The sequence below is a fragment of the Carcharhinus amblyrhynchos genome, chromosome 35 (genome assembly GCF_965287045.1).
Source record: "Carcharhinus amblyrhynchos chromosome 35, sCarAmb.v2.hapA, whole genome shotgun sequence".
NCBI lineage: Eukaryota > Metazoa > Chordata > Chondrichthyes > Carcharhiniformes > Carcharhinidae > Carcharhinus > Carcharhinus amblyrhynchos.
The window spans coordinates 13011544-13030960 of NC_137358.1; the positions used below are offsets into that span (position 1 = coordinate 13011544).

Below are 19417 nucleotides of genomic sequence, written 5' to 3' on the forward strand. Positions count from 1 at the left end.
AAGGACTGGTAAGATTGCATCTTAAGTATCAGATAGTGGTGCAGATCTTACCAGGGAATATCCAACAGGGTGGCAGGAGTAATTACCAATACACAAATCATTGCTTGTTATTGCTGTGCAGTTGGATCTGGCTCATACTTTGATCTAAGATTCTAATTATTTATTACAGGGATTAAACTCAATGAAGATGAGGCACATGGGCTTGCAAATCCTGAAGATTTTATTAATACTCGCGTCTCATGTGGATTGGGCGAAAGGAATTTTGAAAAGCAACCCTACCCTGAACATTGCCGTGATCCTGGGCGGCACGTCCTGCGAGATGGACATCAAAGACGTTTTGAACAAAGATGATTTCCAACATTTGCCCATCGACCCCAATGTGGTGCAGGTGACTGTCAACGAGACCGACCCCAAGAGCATCATTACGCGCGTTTGCGACCTCATGTCTGGGATGAAAATGCACGGTGTGGTTTTTGGTGATGACACGGATCATGAGTCCATTGCGGAGATTTTGGATTTTATTTCAGCTCAGACTATGATCCCAATTCTTGGAATACATGGCGGTTCCTCTATGATAATGGCTGACAAGGTAGGAACTGGTTTTCCCCCTGTTGAATGGTTGCGTCCTGCAATAGGTCACCTCTTTCCACGATTGATATCCCATTTTAACAATAAGTAGGTGTTAGATGAAGTCACAAGCTCTCTTTTCTCATCATCACTGTGTAACTACCTCAGTTACCAGGTATAGGAGATCGCGCTTTTGACCTAAGTCAACTGTTTCCACTTCCTTCGCCAGCCTCCCAGTTTTCTGTTGGAATACACAAACTGAAAGGTTGGTAGAACTCAGTAGTAACTTTTAGAAAGGAATTGGCTATACACTTGAAAGGGTAACATTTCCAGGGCTACGGAGAAAGAGTAGGGTAGTTTGTTTAATTGGATACCTATTTCAAAGAGCAAGCATTAGCAAAGTGGGATGAATGACCTCACTGCTGCCTCACAGTGCCAGGGATCTGGGTTCATTTCCAGCCTTGGGTGACAGTCTACATGGACTTTGCATGTTCTCCCTGTGTCTGTGTGGGTTTCCTCTGGGTGATGATGCAAAGATGTGCATGTTAGGTGGATTGGCCATGCTAAATTGCCCCTTAGTTTGATGAAGATTAACGAGGCGGGGGCGGGGTTGATTCTCCCCAAAAAATTGTGTTGAATTTGAGTGAAAACTGGAATAAATCCCTGTTTTTTTCAGTGGGAGTTTAGCCAAGAAACTCCCACACTCTGTGCATTGAAGAGTGCACTATCATGAAACAAGCTCAAAATCTGTGGGTGGGGCCTATTCCTACCCGGGAGGCCAGCAGCAAAGTGCTAACCGGGCCACTGTACATGCGCTGATCTGTCAGCACCAAGATCAGCGCATGCGTGGTGGCCCTTGTCTGCTGGCCTCTCAATTGCTGGCCAGCTCAATTGCTGGCCAGGCCAGGATCCTGGCCCTTTCAACCCATCACCCCACACTCATGGGCTGATTACTGGCCCCTCAAAATATGCCTGCCCCAACCTCAACATCCCCATTAAGGGCCTTTATTAAGCCTTCTGTTGTCGCACAAAATCATCACAAGGGAGCAAAGCTACCTCCATTGAGAATCTCCCCCACCATGAGAGTGTCCCTGAGGAAAAAAATTTAGTGGTTGTAGCCAGGGTTGTGAGTGCTAATGTTCTTCCAAGACGCTTTACCCTGGATTTTCACAGAGCCCATAATGGCGAGCATGACCTGGATCCAGAAAACCTGTTCCCATCCAATAGTTCATATTTTCAGCAAGGGGGTTGATTGGAGCAAAATGTGACTCCCACCTGAATCCAGATTGAACTCATTTGAATTCGTTTTTTTCCAGTCCTTTCCTGCAGTATGGGAGTTGCAAGTTTTTAAAGAAGTTGTAAATGCTCTTGATAAATTGATCAATGGTGTCAAGCTGTCAAGTTACCTAAATGACCAGCCCCATTAATATTTGAAAAAAGCTGCCTGTGTCTGTGAGAGTTGGAAAAAAAAACTGTCCTAACTGTTTCAATAGTTGTTTGCTGACATATTTGCTATCATCATCATAGTGGGCAAGGGGTTATAAATTTGATTGATTGCCAAAGGGATTATTAAAGATTTAGCTGTTTTCGATGTGTGGTTATGAATACAAATGTTTATTTTAATAATTACTTGAGGGGATTTAAATGTGCCAAATGGGCTTTCATAAACAGGATTTTTTTTAATAACAAAGTCTGAATTTCAAATTTTAATTTATTTTATCTCGGCATGGCTCCTGAGGTCTGCTCATGGTGGATACTGGGTGAGTTAGCATGGAGAGTGTAAAGGAAAGGGTGGGGGGGCATCATGAGTTGGTACGAAATTGTCATAAGGGCTAAGAATGAGTGAGGAGGGCCATGAGTTCATGAGTTGTCATGGAGGAGATAAGAGACAATTTGGGGTGGGTGGGGCCATGGATTTGCACATATGGACATGGCGAATTGGTGTGGAGGCAGCTGGTGGGGATGAGGCTGGAGGGTCTAATGCTTAAGAAAACAATTGGAGTGGAGTCCCAGTCAACCAAGCTTGGCCTTTTAAATGGCCTAATTTGGCATCAGCATCCCTTCAGCGTTGGAGGTTGGAGGGTCCAGCTTCTCCCCATACGTGCCAGAATGTAGACCCTGGCATTCAAAGCCCTTTTTCACCTCCCCTCCCCTCCACGAGGTATTATGGCGAGTAGGAAATTTATCCATTCGAGCTTCTTGCCAAGAGAATTAAAATCCAGCTCTTCATGGCAGCTTAAATTGGATGCAAGAGCACCCTGATAATACCTTCCTCTGACTTCATGGGTGGGATTTTCCAGCCATTCCCACTGGTGGGATTTTCCAGTCCTGCTGATGGTGAACCCCCCTGCCCTCCTCCCCATCCCCCTCCCTACCCATTCCCCCAGGCCACAGATTCCCAGGATGCAAACAAGGGGAAAGCCCATTGACAAAGGCAGGACTTGAAGATCGCATGACTGGCCAATGGCAGGCCGCCTACGCCACCACAAAATGCAGTGCTGGGTTTGGCTGGGGGATGGGTGTTGAGGCAGAAAGTCCTGGCTAAATTTCCTCCTCTGAAGGATACAAGGGCCCTGGGAAGGGTGCAGAGATTTGCCGGAATGGTTCCAGGGATGAAGCATTCTAGCCACAATGTTAGAATTGGAGAAGCTTGGAGCTGTGCTCTTCAGACCAAAGGAGATTGAGGGGAGATTTGATAAGAGGCATAAAGATTCTAACAGGTTTGGAGAAGTTGACAAAGAAAAGCTAATGCTACAAGGATTAATCTTGGGCAAGAAATGTAGGGCCGAAAGAGTGGAAAAACTTTTTTACGCAATTTGTTTTGGAATTCATTGACAACAAAGGTGACAGAAATGCAGACGGTGAATGATTTCATAATGAAATTGGATGGACACTTGAGGGAAATAAACTTGCAGAGTTATGGAGATTGAGCAGGGACCTGGGATTGCCTGGTTTGCTCCACGGTGAGCTGGCATGGAGCTGATGGGCCAAATGGCCTTCATATATACTGATGCACCAATGTACTATAGCACTAGTAATCAAACCTTTACTATTAGAGTGAGGCAATGGCATAGTGGTGTTGTCATTGGACTAATAATCCAGAAACCCAGGGTAATGTTCCGGGGACCTGGGTTCAAATCCCATCAAGACAGATGGTGGCACAATTTGAATTCAATAAAAATGACCACTGTTGATTGTTATAAAAACCCAACTGGTTCACTGATGTCCTGTAGAGAAGGAAATCCGATGTCCTTATTTGGTCTGGCCTATAGGTGACTCCAGAGCCACAGCAATGTGGTTGACTCTTAAATTGAAGGGATGGGCAATAAATGCTTGTCACCTAATGAAGTCCACCAAATGAATTAAAAAAAAGTTGTGGCTGTGTGATGAAATATGTAATTAAATCCAAGTTTATCTGAGCTCTATCTTACATGTGCAGATTACTAGCAACTTAAACAAGCCTGAGCTGGTGTACTTTGAAAGGATAAGGAGGCCAGGTACTCCTGGGAAGAAAACCAAGACTCTAAAATGGGGTGGATGAACAGAGGGTTCTCGAGGTTACAGATCATTAAAAGTAGCATATTGGTAAGGTTTTTTAAAAAATTAAACATAAGTGCTCATTTCAAGAATGATAGATTTGTGAAGAAGAGATGTCCGTCCTTGTCTGTGGCTGGCGTTCTCCAATGTCGCTGAATGGGAACAGAGCTTTGGCTGGAATGTCAAATTCTCTGTTCTCACTGACAATGACGCGGCCATGAATGTGATAGGAGAACCCTCTTTAGAACACCCCTGCAGCACCTCTGAGCAGTTCTGGTCTCCATATTATAAAAAGGATAGAAGAAAAAGGTGCAAAAAGAGAAAGATTTACTCAAACAGCACCAGAACTGGGTGGATGTAATTTTCAGGGAAGGTTGAACAGATTGGGGCTCTTTTCTCTAGAAAGTAGAAGACCGAACAGGGACCCAATGGCAGTCTTTTAAATTGTGAAGAGTTTTGACATGACTGACGTAGAGATATTCCCTTTGTCTGGAAGACCAGAGCCAGAGCCAGAGCCTACAAACATGAGAGTCCCAGGTTTCAGCACGAGGTCGCATGTTGTCTTTCTTCGCTATCTGCTAATTGTACCTGCATTTGGGCGACATGGTGGCAGAGTGGTTAACACCGCTGCCTCCCAGCGCAAGGGACCCGGGTTTGATGCCGGCTTTGGTTGACTACCCGTGTGAAGTTTGCACGTTCTCCCCGTATTTGCATGAGTTTCCTCTGGGTGCTCTGGTTTCCTGCCACGCTCCAAAGATGTGTGCAGGTTAGGGTTGATTGTCAGAGTAAATTGCCCCTAAGTGTCAGGGATACCAGCAGGGTAAATACGTGGGGTTATGGGGATAGGGCCGGGGTGAGATTGTTGTCGGTGCAGGCTTGATGGGCCAAACGGCCTTCTTCTGCACTGTAGCAATTCTATGATTCGATGATAAACAATTCTAGTAGGAATTCTGGAGAAATCTCTTGTTCCAAAGATTGGCAAATTTAACCATGGTTTTGAAAAGAGAATTGGATAATTACCTGATGAGAAAAAAAATGCAGGGTTACAGGCACAAGGTGGAGAAGCCAGATGAGCTTTTGTGAAATGTTGGCACATAACAGCAATTTTTCTTATACTTTCATGGGATGTGGCTGTCATTGGCAATACCAACATTTATTGCCCATCCCTTATTCCCCTTGAACTGAGCGACTTGCAAGACGGTTTCTGAGGGCAGTTAAGAATTAATCACAGTGCTGTGGGTCTGGAGTCACCTATAGGCCAGACCGGGTAAGGACAGCAGATGTCCTTCCCTAAAGGACATTAGTGAACCAGGTGGGTTTTTAATAACAATTGATGAGAGTGATCATGAGGTTATCCTTCAATTCCAGACGTAATTGAACTTAAATTCCCTGCTGTGGTGTGATTTGGACCTGAGTCGCCACCGCCCCCCCCCCCCCCCCCCCCCGCCCCCCCGAGCACTAGGCTCTGGATTACTAGTTAGTTTTAGGCCATGTTCTTCCCCTGAGGCTTTTTTTATTCGTTCATGGGATATGGGCATGGGCCAGCATTTACTGCCCATCCCTGAGGGCAGTTGAGAGTCAGTCGAATTGCTGTGGGTCTGGAGTCACGTGCAGACCAGACTGGGTATGGATGGCAGATTTCCTTCCCTAGGCTGAATAAACTGGGCTTGTACTCGTTAGAGTTTAGAAGAATGAGGGGAGATCTCATTGAGACGTATAAGATGATGAATGGGATGGATAGGATAGAGGTGGAAAGACTCTTCCCGCTCAAAAAAGACAGCAGGACTAGGGGACACAGCCTCAAGATAAAAGGGGGGCGGTTTAGAACGGAGTTGAGGAGGAACTTCTTCACTCAAAGGGTGGTGAATCTCTGGAATTCTCTGCCCGTTGAAGTGGTGGAGGCTGCCTCGCTAAATATTTTTAAGACGCGGGTTGATGGGTTTTTGATAGGAGAGGGGATTAAGGGTTATAGGGAGAGGGCGGGAAAGTGGAACTGAGCAGCGACAAATCAGCCATGATCTTATTGAATGGCGGGGCAGGCTCGAAGGGCTGGATGGCCTACTCCTGCTCCTATTTCTTATGTTCTTATGTTCTTATGTTCTAAAGGGCATTGGTGAACCAGATGGGTCTTTACAACAATTGACAATGTCATCATGAGACTTTTAATTCAAGATTTATTTTTCAAATTTCACCATCTGCTGTGGTGGGATTCAAATCCGGGTCTCCAGGGCATTACCCTGGATCACTGGATTATTAGTCCAGTGACAATACTACTCTCTATCTCCCTAAATAGCCTTCCGCTGTGCCAAAATTATTCCAAAATTCAATGATTCAATGAACTGCTTTGGCAGCGGGTATTTGAGATGCGTGACATGGCAAGAGAGATCTAGATAGGTATGTGATGGAGAAAGGAATAGAAAGATATGGGCTGGAATTCTCCAGCTGTTGATGCCGCGGTTTCCTGCTGGTGTGGGCTGGCGTAAATGGGAATCCCCATTGACAGCGGCGGGACCAGAGAATCCCGCCGCTAACAAACAATGCACCATTTCCTGCCGGCAGGAAACACGGAAGGCTGGAGAATCTTGCTCATGCTGTTATGAGAAGGTGTAGGGCAGAAGGATGTTTGTATGGAGCATAAGTAGCAACATAGACAATTTGAATTGACTGACCGATTTCTGTACTGAAAGACAAAGAGCAAAATCAGTGATATTTTATCTTGCTATTCCTCACATGTTGACTATTCAGTAAATCTAATTATTTTTGTGTCATGATTAATGTACTTCTAATGAATTTTGTGCACTGTAACATTTCCATCAATACAAATTAAGGCAACTTCAGGTCGGTGCGAGCTTAATTTGTTTTTATCACTTTTCAGTAAGATAGGTTAAAACCTTATTGTATCTGAAAGTACAAAGCTTTAATGAGGCATCATCAAAACTGATTGAGAACAAGATAAATTAAGCACATCAGACCTCCTTCACCCTCCAACTCTTTGACACCAAGAGGAAGCCTCAAAGAACTATTTCACCAGCGTGTTAAAGCTGGAGAGGGTAGATTCATAGGAACAGGAGTAAGCCATTCAGCTCCTCAAGTGTGTCACACAGGAACACAAGTAGGCCCTTCAGAGCCTCAGGACTATTACAGAGATACAAGAGGCCATTCAATCCTTCAAGCATGTCAAACAGAAACAGGAGAAGGCCATTCAGCACCTCAAGGGTGTCACACAGTATTAGGCATAGGCCATTCAGCCCATCATATATGTCACACAGGGACAAAAATAGCGAATTCAGCCCATCATGCATGTCACATAGGAACAGGAGTATGCCACTCAGAGCCTTGGAACTGTTACAAAGATATAAGAGGCAATTCAGCCCTTCAGGCGTGTCACAAGGGAACAGGAGTAGGTCATACAGAGCCTCTGGACTATTACAGAAATACAAGAGGAGACCATTCAGCCCCTCAAGCATGTCACACAGAAACGGCCATTCAGCCCCTTGAGCCTGCTTCATTGTTCAGTTAGACCTCAGCTGATCTCTATCTTAACTCTAATTACTTGCCATAGCTCTGTTTCGATTTAACTACGGTTGATTAATTGTCCAAGGATATATCATGGTGTGCTGGTGAAGTGTATATCTGTCTGGCCACCCTGTTGTAATGGTAGCTTTTCGAAGAACAAGGCAGCAAGAGGGGCAATTGTCAGGTGTGACCACTTCCACTGGAGAGACTCAGTCTGCACCCTCTTGTCATGGTGCACAAGGCCATTTGCTCATTCCTGGAAATGGAAAAAACCTTTCAGAGGCCTTGGGCCTACATTGCAGGGTTGACTGAGGCGAGAAATGGGGATGAGCGGACACGAATGAAAATAGTGCCACTGGCCTGAATGCTGGTTCCCAGATCTACTCTGTCACTGGACAAGTTCCTTGGAGTTGGGATGGTGGGATGGTTTGATTTGATTTATTATTGTCACATGCATTAACATACAGTGAAAAGTACTGTTTCTTGTGCACTACAAAGCATACCATACATAGAGAAGGAAAGGAGAGAGTGCAGAATGTAGTATTACAGTCATAGCTAGTGTGTAGAGAAAGATCAACTTAGTGTGAAGTAGGTCCATTCAAGAGTCTGACGGCAACAGGGAAGAAGTTGTTCTTGAGTAGGTTGATATGTGACCTCAGACTTTGGTGTCCTTTCCCTGAAGGAAGAAGGTGGAAGAGAGCCTGACCAGGGTGAATGGGGTCATTGATTATGATGGCTGCCTTTCCGAGGCACCGGCAAGTATAGACTGTGTCAGTGGGCAAAAGACTGGTTTGAGTGATGGACTGAGCTTCATTCATGATCGTTTGTAGTTTCTTGCAGTCTTGGGCAGAGCAGGAGCCGTGCTAAGCTGTGATACAACCTGAAAGAACTGGGTGATTACTTTGCTGAGCATCTTTGGTCTGTGCGGAGTCAGGACCCTGACCTTTCGGTTGCTTGCCATTTTAACACACGATCCTTCTCCCATGCCCACATGTCTGTCCTTGGCTTGCTGCAATGTTCTATTGAAGCTCAACGCAAACTGGAGGAACAACATCTCAGCTTCCGGCTAGGCACTTGACAGCCTTCCGGTTTCAACATCGAATTCAACAACTTCAGATAATTTGTTCCACCCCACCTCGACCCCTTTGTTTTCATTCTATTTTATTTAATTTTTTACTGTTGTCTACTTCTTATTTCTTTATTGTCTTCCTTCATTTTTCTTCTTCTCCCCCACTCTTTCCCCCTAGTTTATCCCCCTTCCCTTAACTTGCCCCCTTTTGCTTCCCCTTTTCTAAATTTTACCTCTGTCCCATCTATGCACCCCCCCCAACCCGCCCCCAACATCTTCATTTTAGCTTCTCTGTCATTTGGCCATTCACACCTTTTATTCTCCCTATGGACCGCCGTTAGCAATCTTTTCCCTGGTTTCTGTGGCTATGACTCATCTTTCATTTCCTCACCCTGCAGTATAAATATCTTGCATTTTCTATGCCTTTTAGCTTTGACAAAGGGCGATCTGGACTCGAAACATCAGCTCTTTTCTCTCGTAACAGATGCTGCCAGACCTGCTGAGATTTTCCAGCTTTTTCTCTTTTGAAGAAAGAATGCTTTCTGTGGTGTATCTATAGAAGTTGGTGAGCATTGTAATGGACATGCCACATTTTCTTAGTCTCCCGAGAAAGGTGTTGGTGGGCTTTCTTATCTATAGCATCCCCATGGAGGGATTAGAACAGGTGGTTGGTGATCTGGACTCCTACATACTTGAAGCACTCGACCATTTCTACTTCCACCCCATTGATGTAGATAGGGGCATGCCGTCCACTATGCTTCCTGAAGTTGATGACTATCTCCTTCATTTTGTTGACATTGAAGGAAAGATTATTGTCATTGCACCCATTCACCACATTCTCTATCTCTTTCCTGTACTATGTCTTGTCATTGTTTGAGATCTGACCCACAACAGTGATGTGAGCAGCAAACTTGAAAATCAAGTTGGAGGGGAATTTGGCCATATAGTCAGAGATGTATAAGAAGTATAGAAAGGGGCTGAGGACATAACCTTGCAGAGCACCGGTGTTGAGGATGATTGGGAAGGAGGTGTTGTTTCCTGTCCTTACTGACAGCAGTCTGTGGGTTAGGAAGTTCAGGATCCAATCACAGAGGGAGGAGCCGAGCCCCAGGCCTTGAATTTCGGAAATGAGTTTCATAGGAATAATGTGTTAAAGGCTGAGCTGTAGTCAATAAATAGAACTCTGACATGAGTGTCTTTGTTATCTAGGTGTTCCAGAGTTAAGTGATGGGCCAGAGAGATGGCATCTACTGTGGACTTGTTGTGGCAGTAGGCGAACTGTAGTTGATCCAGGCAGTCTGGTAAGCAGTGCCATGACTAACCTTGTGAAGCAGTGTAGAAAGGCTGCCTGCACGTGGCCAGGAGAGTTACTGATTAAAGTAACTAACAGCATATTGAGGCCTGCTACGGACGCCATCTGGGATTCAGACTTGTCCGGCTTCTCACGCTGCTGAAAGGGCCGAATAAGTGCCTGGAGGTGTCCCTCTGGTGAGAGAGCTGGACGGCAGCATTCTGGGCAGGCTGAGAGGCCCTCCCTGCCCACCTGTGTGCAATAGCAGCCAGAGGCCACTTGCAAAAGGACTACCCCGCCTCCCAAAGTGCTGACATGGATTGTTAGAGAAGAGGAGGGCACTCCAGTTTGAAGCATCCACTCTCTCACTTGTCTGCCTTCACGGTCTGCTGTTCCATTCAAATTGGAGGGCCTCTGATTGGACCTTCAGCTTTGAGAGACTGTCAGTCATCTTTAAATGGAGGGCAGAGCTGCCCTCCCACCATGAATTGATTTCATGGATGAAAGATTTGTCTAACGAAAAGGGATGAAACAATTTAGGCCGATACTTGTGGTAGTTTAGAAGAATGAATCATAGAATCATAGAATCTCTGCAGTGCGTAAGGTGGCCATTTGGCCCATTGAGTCTGCACCGACTCTCTGACAGAGTATCTTTCCCAGCCCACTCCCCCGCCATATCCCTGTAATCCCACATATTTATCCTGCTAATCCCCCTAACATGCACATCTTTGGAAATTAAGTGGCAATTTAGCATGGCCAAGCCACCTAAGCTGCACATCCTTGGATGTTAAGTGGCAATTTAGCATGGCGAATCCACCTAACCTGCACATCTTTGGACATTAAGGGACAATTTAGCACGGCCAATCCACCTAAGATGCACATCGTTGGATGCTAAGTGGCAATTTAGCATGGCCAATCCATCTAACCTGCACATCTTTAGGTATTAAGTGGCAATTTCACATGGCCAATACACCTAACCTGCATGCTTTTGGACTGTGGAAGGCGCACTGGGAGAAAACCCATGCAGACATGGGGAGAATGTGCAGACTCCACACCGTCATGTGAGGCCACAATGGAACCTGATGCTAAAGGGGATTGACAGGGTATTTATAGAGGGGATGTTTTTTCTTATTGAACATTCTAGAATGAGAGGCAATAATTTCAGACTAAGACGTGGCAGATTTGAAACAGAAATGAGGAGGAATTACTTCAATCAAAGGGTGATGAATCAGTGGAATCCTTTCCCTCAAAGTGCAGTGGTCACCGGAATACTAAACAAATTTGAGGAGGAAGTAGATAGTTTTTAATTTGAAGGATGAAGACTTAAGGGGAGCGAGCAGGAAGGTGGAGATCAGACGGAGATGAGATCAGCCATGACCATATTGAATGGCAGAGTGGGCTTGAGGGGCTGAGTGGCCTACTTCTGCTCCTAGTTCTTATGAATTGGTTACCCTGGGGAAAATCACAGATGAGTCACTGCTCCCCACACAGTGTGGGCTTCTCATCACCATTTGAGCCTGACAGTGAGGTTCAAAAGCCCATGGGGAACGCCGTGCCCTACAATTTCCAAAAGGGGACGTCACAGAATCTTAAACATTCCTGCACCTTTGAAGCTGCTTCTGTGATTTATCCCTGACAAACAGGAGGGTACAGAAGAGATTTACTAGAATAGAGTCAAGAACATGGGATCTCAATTCTGTGCAGGGGCTGGGAGAAGCTGGGATTGTTCTTCTTAGAACAGAGATAGTCAAAGGGAGATTTAATTCAAGTGTTCAAAATCCTGAGTGATTTTAATAGAATAACTAAAGAGAAATTGTTCCAACAATTGTTGCTAAAAGCACACAGAGCTAAGATAATCGGCAAACAAGCCAGGGAGGAGATGAGAAATAGTTATCAAGAGTGAATTTTTAAAAAATGTTTTCAAGGGATGTAGACGTCACTAGCTTGACCAGCATTTATTGCCCATCCCTAAATGCCCCTTGAGAACGTGGTGGTGAGCTGCCTTCTTGAACCGCTGCAGCCCATGATGTGTAGAGTGACAAAATCTGGAGAGTATAAGAATGATTTGTGTTTACATAGTACCTTCCATGACCACAGAACATTCTAAAGCATTTTACATCCATGAGATGCTTTGAAGCATGGCCACTCTTTTAATGTAGAAATTGTGCAACTCATTTGCATGTAGCAAACTCTGTCAAACTGCCATGTGCGAAGGACCAGACTGTGATGTTAATTGAGGAGGAAATTGAGGGACACCAGAGAAACCTCCCCTACCCTTGCTTCAAATTAGTTTTTAGCAACTCATTGGAAAGGTAACTCTTGGAACAAACGCAGCACTCTCTCAGTACTGTACTGGAGTGCTAACCATGATTTAACCCTGAAAACTGTGAGGTGATATATTTTGAGAGGACTAGGCAAGGCAGGCAATACACAATGAACAGTAGAATGCTAGGAAGTACAGAAGACTAGATGGACCTTGGGGTGCATATCCAAAGACCCCGAAGGCAGAAGGATTGGTAGATAAGGTGGTTAAGAAAGCATATGGGATACTTGCCTTTATTAGCTGAGACATTGATTATAAGAGCAGGAAGGTTATGATGGAGCTATATAAAATGCTCGTTAGGCCACAGCTAGAGTACTGTGTGCAGTTCTGGTCGCCACACTATAGGAAGGATATGATTGCACTGGAGAGGCTGCTGAGGAGCTTCACCAGGATGTTGCCTCAGCTATGAAGGGAGGCTAGTTAGGCCGGAGTTGTTTTCCTTAGAGCAGAGAAGGCTGGGAGGGGGGAGGGTGGTGGGCTGGTGGGTGGGGGGGGGGAAGGGAGGGAATGGAGTGGGCGGGGGGGATTGGACTGAGATATACGAAATAATGAGGCACAGAGAGAGGGTAGAAAGAAATAGACTTTTCCCCTTAGTCGAGGGTTCAACTACAGGAAATATAGATTTAAGGTAAGGGGCAGGAGATTCAGAGATGATTTGAGGAAAACTTTTTCACCCAGAGGGTAGTGGGAATCTGGAACTCACTGCCTGAGAGGGTGGTAGAAGCAGGAACCCTCACAACATTTGAGAAACATTTAGATGAGCATTTGAAACACCATAACACATAAGAATACAGACTAAGTGCTAGAAAATGGGATCAGAATAGATAGGTGCTTGATGGTTGACTCAGACATGATGGCTGAAGGGCCTCTGTGCAGTAAAACCCTACCAGCAAATCCTGGGGTGGCACTGGAATCTAGAACCTCCTGTCTCAGGGACAAGGGTGCTACTCACTCAGCCAGAGGTGATACTCTTAAACATTGAACAAATATAGCAAATTTAGGAGTAACTTTCAAAAGGGAATTGGATATATAATTGGAAAGGAGACATTGGTACCACAATGGAGAATGAAATAATTGGATAGCTCCATCAATTAGATACAAGATATAAATCCAAATTTTTTCCTTCTTTCATCCTTCTCACTGGCACAGACATTACAGAGCATAATGAACTGGCAAGTTTGGCACATTGGCAGACTTTGCTTGTTCATGTCCAGGATGCAGCAGGCTGGGATGTATTGGGGAAATATAATTGATTAGAAGTTAATGGAAGTTGGAAGGGTTTGATTCCGTGTCAGAAAAAACAATCTGGCCAAGATCCACCTGGGAACCCAGAGCAACCACTTGCCATTTCATGGTACCGTCATATCATGAACAGATGCAGCCGTGTGTAGCCAGGAAGGGTACATCTGCCACGAGTTGCTATGCCTCAAAGTTCCTCACAAAGATGGGACCCTCTTGTTAGCAACTTTGAGACATTGAAGTTGACATTTAGTTGGGACGTCACAGTGGCACAGTGGTTAGCACTGTTGTCTTATAATGCCAGGGACCCAGGTTAAATTCTGGCCTTGGGTCTTTGCCTGTGTGGAGTTTGCACTTTCACCCTGTGTCAGCATGTGTTTCTTCTGGGTGCTCCGGTTTCTCCCCACACTCCAAAGATGTGCAGGTTAAGTGCTTTGGCCATGCTAAATTGACCCTTAGTATCCAAAGATGTGTTGATTAGATGGATAAGCCATGATGAGTGTACAAGATTACAGGGATAGGGTGGGAGAGAGAGCCTGGGTAAAATACTCTGTCAGAGTGTCAGTGCAGACTCGATGGGCCAAATGGTCTCTTCTGCACTGTAGGGATTCTATGGTTTTCTAAGGTGTTTGGGACATGGGCAAATAGCTGGTACATGTTGCCTAAGTCTACTTACCTTGGTGGCACCAGCTGTGTCATGTGGGAATGGAGCTTTATAGGTAGACCAGACTGAACAAATCTGCAGGCCTAAGTCAGGCTGAAGTGCGTACAAAGTGGTACAAAAGATTTGATCAATTTCACACCGTATTAGGTTCTCACAGTGAAGGCAGACTGTGAGCAGGTCAGTATACTTCTGTACACAATGGGCTACAACGAGGATGACATTTTTGTTACCCTGGGGATTGATGAGGGTAAAGTCACAAATATCCAAGTCATTGATGCGCAGGAGGCATGTTTCAGTCTCAGCAAGACCACACCATCATGGAATACGCAAAGCTTAATAAATGTACCCAAGACACTGGGAAAGTATTGATGCATTTATTCATGATTTGTACCGCTTAACAGCAAACTGTGGGTTGGTTAGCTGAAAGAGGAGATAATTTTCAGCAGAATAGTTGTTGGAGTAAGGAATGATGTATTATCAGATAGTTTGCAATCTTGAGAAGACTTGGCACTGGTGAAGGTCATTCAATTAAGTAGGCAAGCCGCAGTCAGAAGGCAGAACTGACTGGTGTTCAGTAGAGAGACACAGTCCAAATCCCAGAATGATTGAATTCATCCGATGTAAAAAAAAGGAAAATAGAGGAATAGAAGACAGATCCAGCATGAAAAGCAACTAATGGTGGCAGCCCAGACTAGCTGTTGCTGGTGCAGAAAACGAGCCGAATTATCCTGCTAAAGACACACAATGTCATTGGTGCAAAAAGATGGGGCATTTTCAGGCAATATGTCAAAAGCCTGGGCCGGGGACAGTGTCCAACAATTTTAAGATTTGCAAGCCATTAAGATACTCTTCCTTGAAGGTATTAAATAAGTAATTGGAAAATATTGGACTGCTGGACAGTGATATAATCTTACAGGGCACACTTCAAATTAGACATCGGTGTTGCAGTTTCAGTTTTTCAATCATCCTACAAACAGCGACATGGACCAGAACTGAAGGTTCTGGAAGAATTAATAACTACTTTAAAGCACAGAGAGAAATTAATTGCTGAAATATTATACATAATTCAAGATCAAAGTTGGCCACTTTTAATTAGAAAGGCAGATATGGAATTGAATCAATCCGCAAAATAGAAGAAACAAACAAATGAACATATGAGATAGGAGTAGAAACAGGCCATTCAGCCCCTTGAGGCTGCTCTGCCTATCAATAAGGTCATGGCTGCTGAGTTCTACATGCCCCATCCACCCCCGCTACTCTTTGCTTAAAGAATGGTGAAAGTCAGTTGGGAGATTTCAGAGCAGAACTTCTGAAGATTTTCCAGGATTGGGAGAGCTAAACACAGCAAATTGGATTACACTACACCCAGAGGCAAAGTTTATATGCACCCAGAAATGTTCCACACCCATTACTTCCAATGGTAAAGAAAGAGGTTGACTCAGTGGTAAGATAAGGTGTCATTTCATCTGTAAAAGAGTTAATAGGTTAGTGTTCAGGAATGGCGCTGGTTCCGAAACTAAATAGTTCACTAAGAATTGATCTCGCACAACTCGATGAAAACAGAAGTCTGTCCAATGGTATCAGAGTTTTGCAAAAACTAGGGAAGAACTCAGTATTCTCAAATTCGATGCTAATGGTGGGTTCTGGCAAATATCACTGGAAGAGGAGTCCTAGCTGCTCACAACTTTCATAACACCGTTTGGAAGATTCTGTTTCAACAGGACTAACACCAGCACCAGAAACCTTTCACAGAACACTGTCCGAACTTCTCAAGCATTGCAAGGAATTGTTTGTCAGATGAATGATGTGTTGATTCATGGGTCCACTCAAGCTTAGCCTGACAGGAGAGTGTGAGTAGTGCTGAGAAGACAACAAGAGGCAGGATTGACACTCAACAGTAAGTGTGAGTTTTCAATCCATCAATCAGGTTTCTTGGTCACATAGTGAGGGTTTCAGGAATAAAGGTAGATCTACTGAAGACGGGAGTCATAAAATATTTTCCAGCTCCAATGAACTTCACAGTTTACAGAGGAACCTTACTAAGTTTAGAGAAAGAGAATGTAGAAAATCGGAGCAAGAGTAGGCCATTCAGCCCTTTGAGTCTGCTCCACAATTCATTATGATCATGGATGATCATCCATTTCAATAAACTGTTTCCATTACCCCCCCAAATCCTTTGAGCTATTTACCCCCAAGAGCTACATCTAATTTCTTCTTGAAAACATACAGGCTGGAATTCTCCAGTCTTGCATGCCCCACTGCCAGTGAGAATGGAGAATTTGGCTCTCAGCCAAATCTCCATTCACTGCAGCAGGACTGGAGAGTCCCAACTGTGGGCGAGGTCAGAGAATTCTGGGCACAATATTTTGGCCTCAACTGCTTTCTTTGGTAGTGAATTCCATAGGCTGACCACTCTCTGGGTATCAAAATTTCTTCTCATCTCAGTTCTAAAAGGTCTATCCCGTGTCCTCAGAATGTAACTCCTAGTTCTGGACTCCCCCACCATCAGGAACATCCTTCCTGTCTAGTCTTGTTAGAATTTTATAGGTTTCTATGAAATCCCCCATCATTTTTCTAAACTCCAGCGAATACAATGCTAACAGACTCAATCTCTCCTCATATGTCAGTCCTGTTACCCGAGGAATCAGCTGTTCACTGCACTCCCTTTATACCAAGAACACTCTTCCTCAAATAAGTTGACTAAAACTGCACACAATATTCCAGGTATGGCTACACCCAAGGCCCTCTATGATTGCAGCAAGATATCCTTGCTCCTGTACTCAAATTGTCTCCCTTTGAAGACCAACATCACCTTCTTCACCGCCTGCTGCATCTGCATGCTTATTTTCAGTGACTGGTGCACAAGGACACTCAAGTCTCATTGCACATTCCCCTCTCTCAATCTATAGCCATTCAGGTAATAATCTGTCATCTTGTTTTTGCAATCACATTTATACACATTATACTACATCAGTCATGCATCTGCCCACTCACTCTGCTTGTCCAAATCACACTGAAGCATCTCTGCATCCTCCTCACAGTTCACTTTCCCACCCAGCTTTGTGTCATCTGCTAATCTGGAGATGTTGCATTTAGATGTTCATGGCAATAGTGAATCAACAAACAAATAGGTGAAATGGGAACTGAAGTAGACCATTTGGCCCCTTGAGCCTGCTCCACCATTCAATAAGATCTTGGTTGATCTGTTTGAGTTCCACATTCCCATCTACCCTGATAACCATTGATCCTTGCCTAACAAAAATTTATCTACCTCCACCTTTGAAAATATTCAGTGACCCTGCCTCCACTGCCTTCTGAGGCAGAGTCCCAAAGTCGCACAACCCTCAGAGAAAAGAATTCTTCTCATCTCTGTCTTAAATTGTGCTCCCTAATTCTGGACTCCCCCACAAGAAGAAATATCTTTTCCACATCCAATTTGTCCATATAATTATAGAATCCCTACACTACAGAAGAAGGCCATTTGGTCTATCGAGTCTGCACTGACTTCCAAAAGAACATTTACCCAGGCCCACCCCATTTCCCCATCCTATCCCCGTAACCCTATGCATTTGCCATGGCCAATTCACCTAACCTATATATCTTTCAACACTAAGGGGTGATTTACTATGGCCAATCCACCTAACCTACGCATCTTTGAACACTGAGGGATAATTTAGGATGGCCAATCCACCTAACCTGCACAACTTTGGAGTGCAGGAGGAAACTGGAGCACCAGGAGGAAACCCACGCAGACATGGGGAGAACATGCAAACTCCACACAGAAAGTCACCTAAGGGCGGAATCAATCCTGGGTCCCTGGCAGCAGTGAGGCAGCAGTGTTAACCATTGTGATGCCATGCTGTCCAAGACCACTCAGTATCTTTTATACTTCAAGTGGCCAAATTTCTAATCTTAAAGTGACCAAGCTTTAATTGTGACACTCCACGTAACTAGGAAGCCTCTAACAATGGAAGTGGATACCGGGGCATCAGCCACTGTGATGGGTGAGCATACATTTCAGTAGCTGAGAGAAGGTGACTGACCATTGAACTAGGTGGGTACCTTTGCCAAGTTGAAGACATACACTGGAGAAGCAATCAAAATACACCACAATAGTATCTGTGAACTATGGGCAGCAGTCTGTCCAGCTCCTGGTAATAGTAATGATGGGTGGAGGACCAAGCGTGTTTGACGTGAAAAAATTTGCATAGTAGAGCATGGAAATAATTGAAACCATAGATGTGAAAACTTTGGTTGTGTACCAAGTCGGATCCCAGGAATTATTGTCTCTGAGATCTGACCCCATTCATACCAAGTAGACATGAAGGGACAGATTGTTTGTAAACATGTGGACCACTTGAGGAGTAGAGACAGATGCTTCAGTGATCAGTGTTGCCATCAAGATATGTTTTTGAACCCATAAGCACCAAAGTACCTGCTGGATTTGTCATCAACATAATTGATGTTTCCATTGAAGCCAATAGTAATGTACGGTCTGTGCCAGAAGAGGTACCTGTTACCACAGTTCCTGTTGACGGTGATCCTGTGGAAGTATCTCAGACCACAGAATTACACTGTTCTACCTAAGAACATAAGAAATAGGAGCAGGAGTAGGCCATCTAGCCGTTTGAGCCTGCCCCGCCATTCAGTAAGATCATGGCTGATCTGTCGTGGCTCAGTTCCACATTCCCGCCCTCTCCCCATAACCCTTAATCCCCTCTCTTATCAAAAACCCATCAACCCGCGTCTTAAAAATATTTAGCGAGGTCGCCTCCACCACTTCAACGGGCAGAGAATTCCAGAGATTCACCACCCTTTGAGTGAAGAAGTTCCTCCTCAACTCCGTTCTAAACCGCCCCCCCATTTATCTTGAGGCTGTGCCCCCTAGTCCTATTATCCTTTCTGAGCGGGAAGAGTCTCTCCACCTCTATCCTGTCCATCCCATTCATCATCTTATACGTCTCAATGAGATCTCCCCTCATTCTTCTAAACTCTAACGAGTACAAGCCTAGTTTATTCAGCCTCTCCTCATAGCTCAACCCCCTCAACTCCGGCATCAACCTAGTAAACCTCCTCTGCACTCCCTCCAAGGCCAAAATATCCTTGCATAAGTACGGCGCCCAAAACTGCACACAGTACTCCAATGCCCTATACAGCTGCAGCAAGACCTCCCTACTTTTATATTCAATCCCCCTCGCTATGAAGGCCAGC

General features: G+C 44.7%; 1 protein-coding gene across 1 annotated transcript in view; it reads left to right on the forward strand.

The window, feature by feature from the left end:
* The first annotated feature begins 304 nt into the window (after window positions 1-304).
* Window positions 305-19417, forward strand: part of LOC145361800 (glutamate receptor ionotropic, NMDA 2B-like) — a 255399-nt gene continuing 236286 nt past the window's right edge. The window contains exon 1 of the mRNA XM_080217780.1: window positions 305-589. Coding sequence (XP_080073906.1) covers window positions 320-589 — 270 coding nt within the window. The 5' untranslated portion in view covers window positions 305-319. The remainder of the gene's footprint in view (window positions 590-19417) is intronic.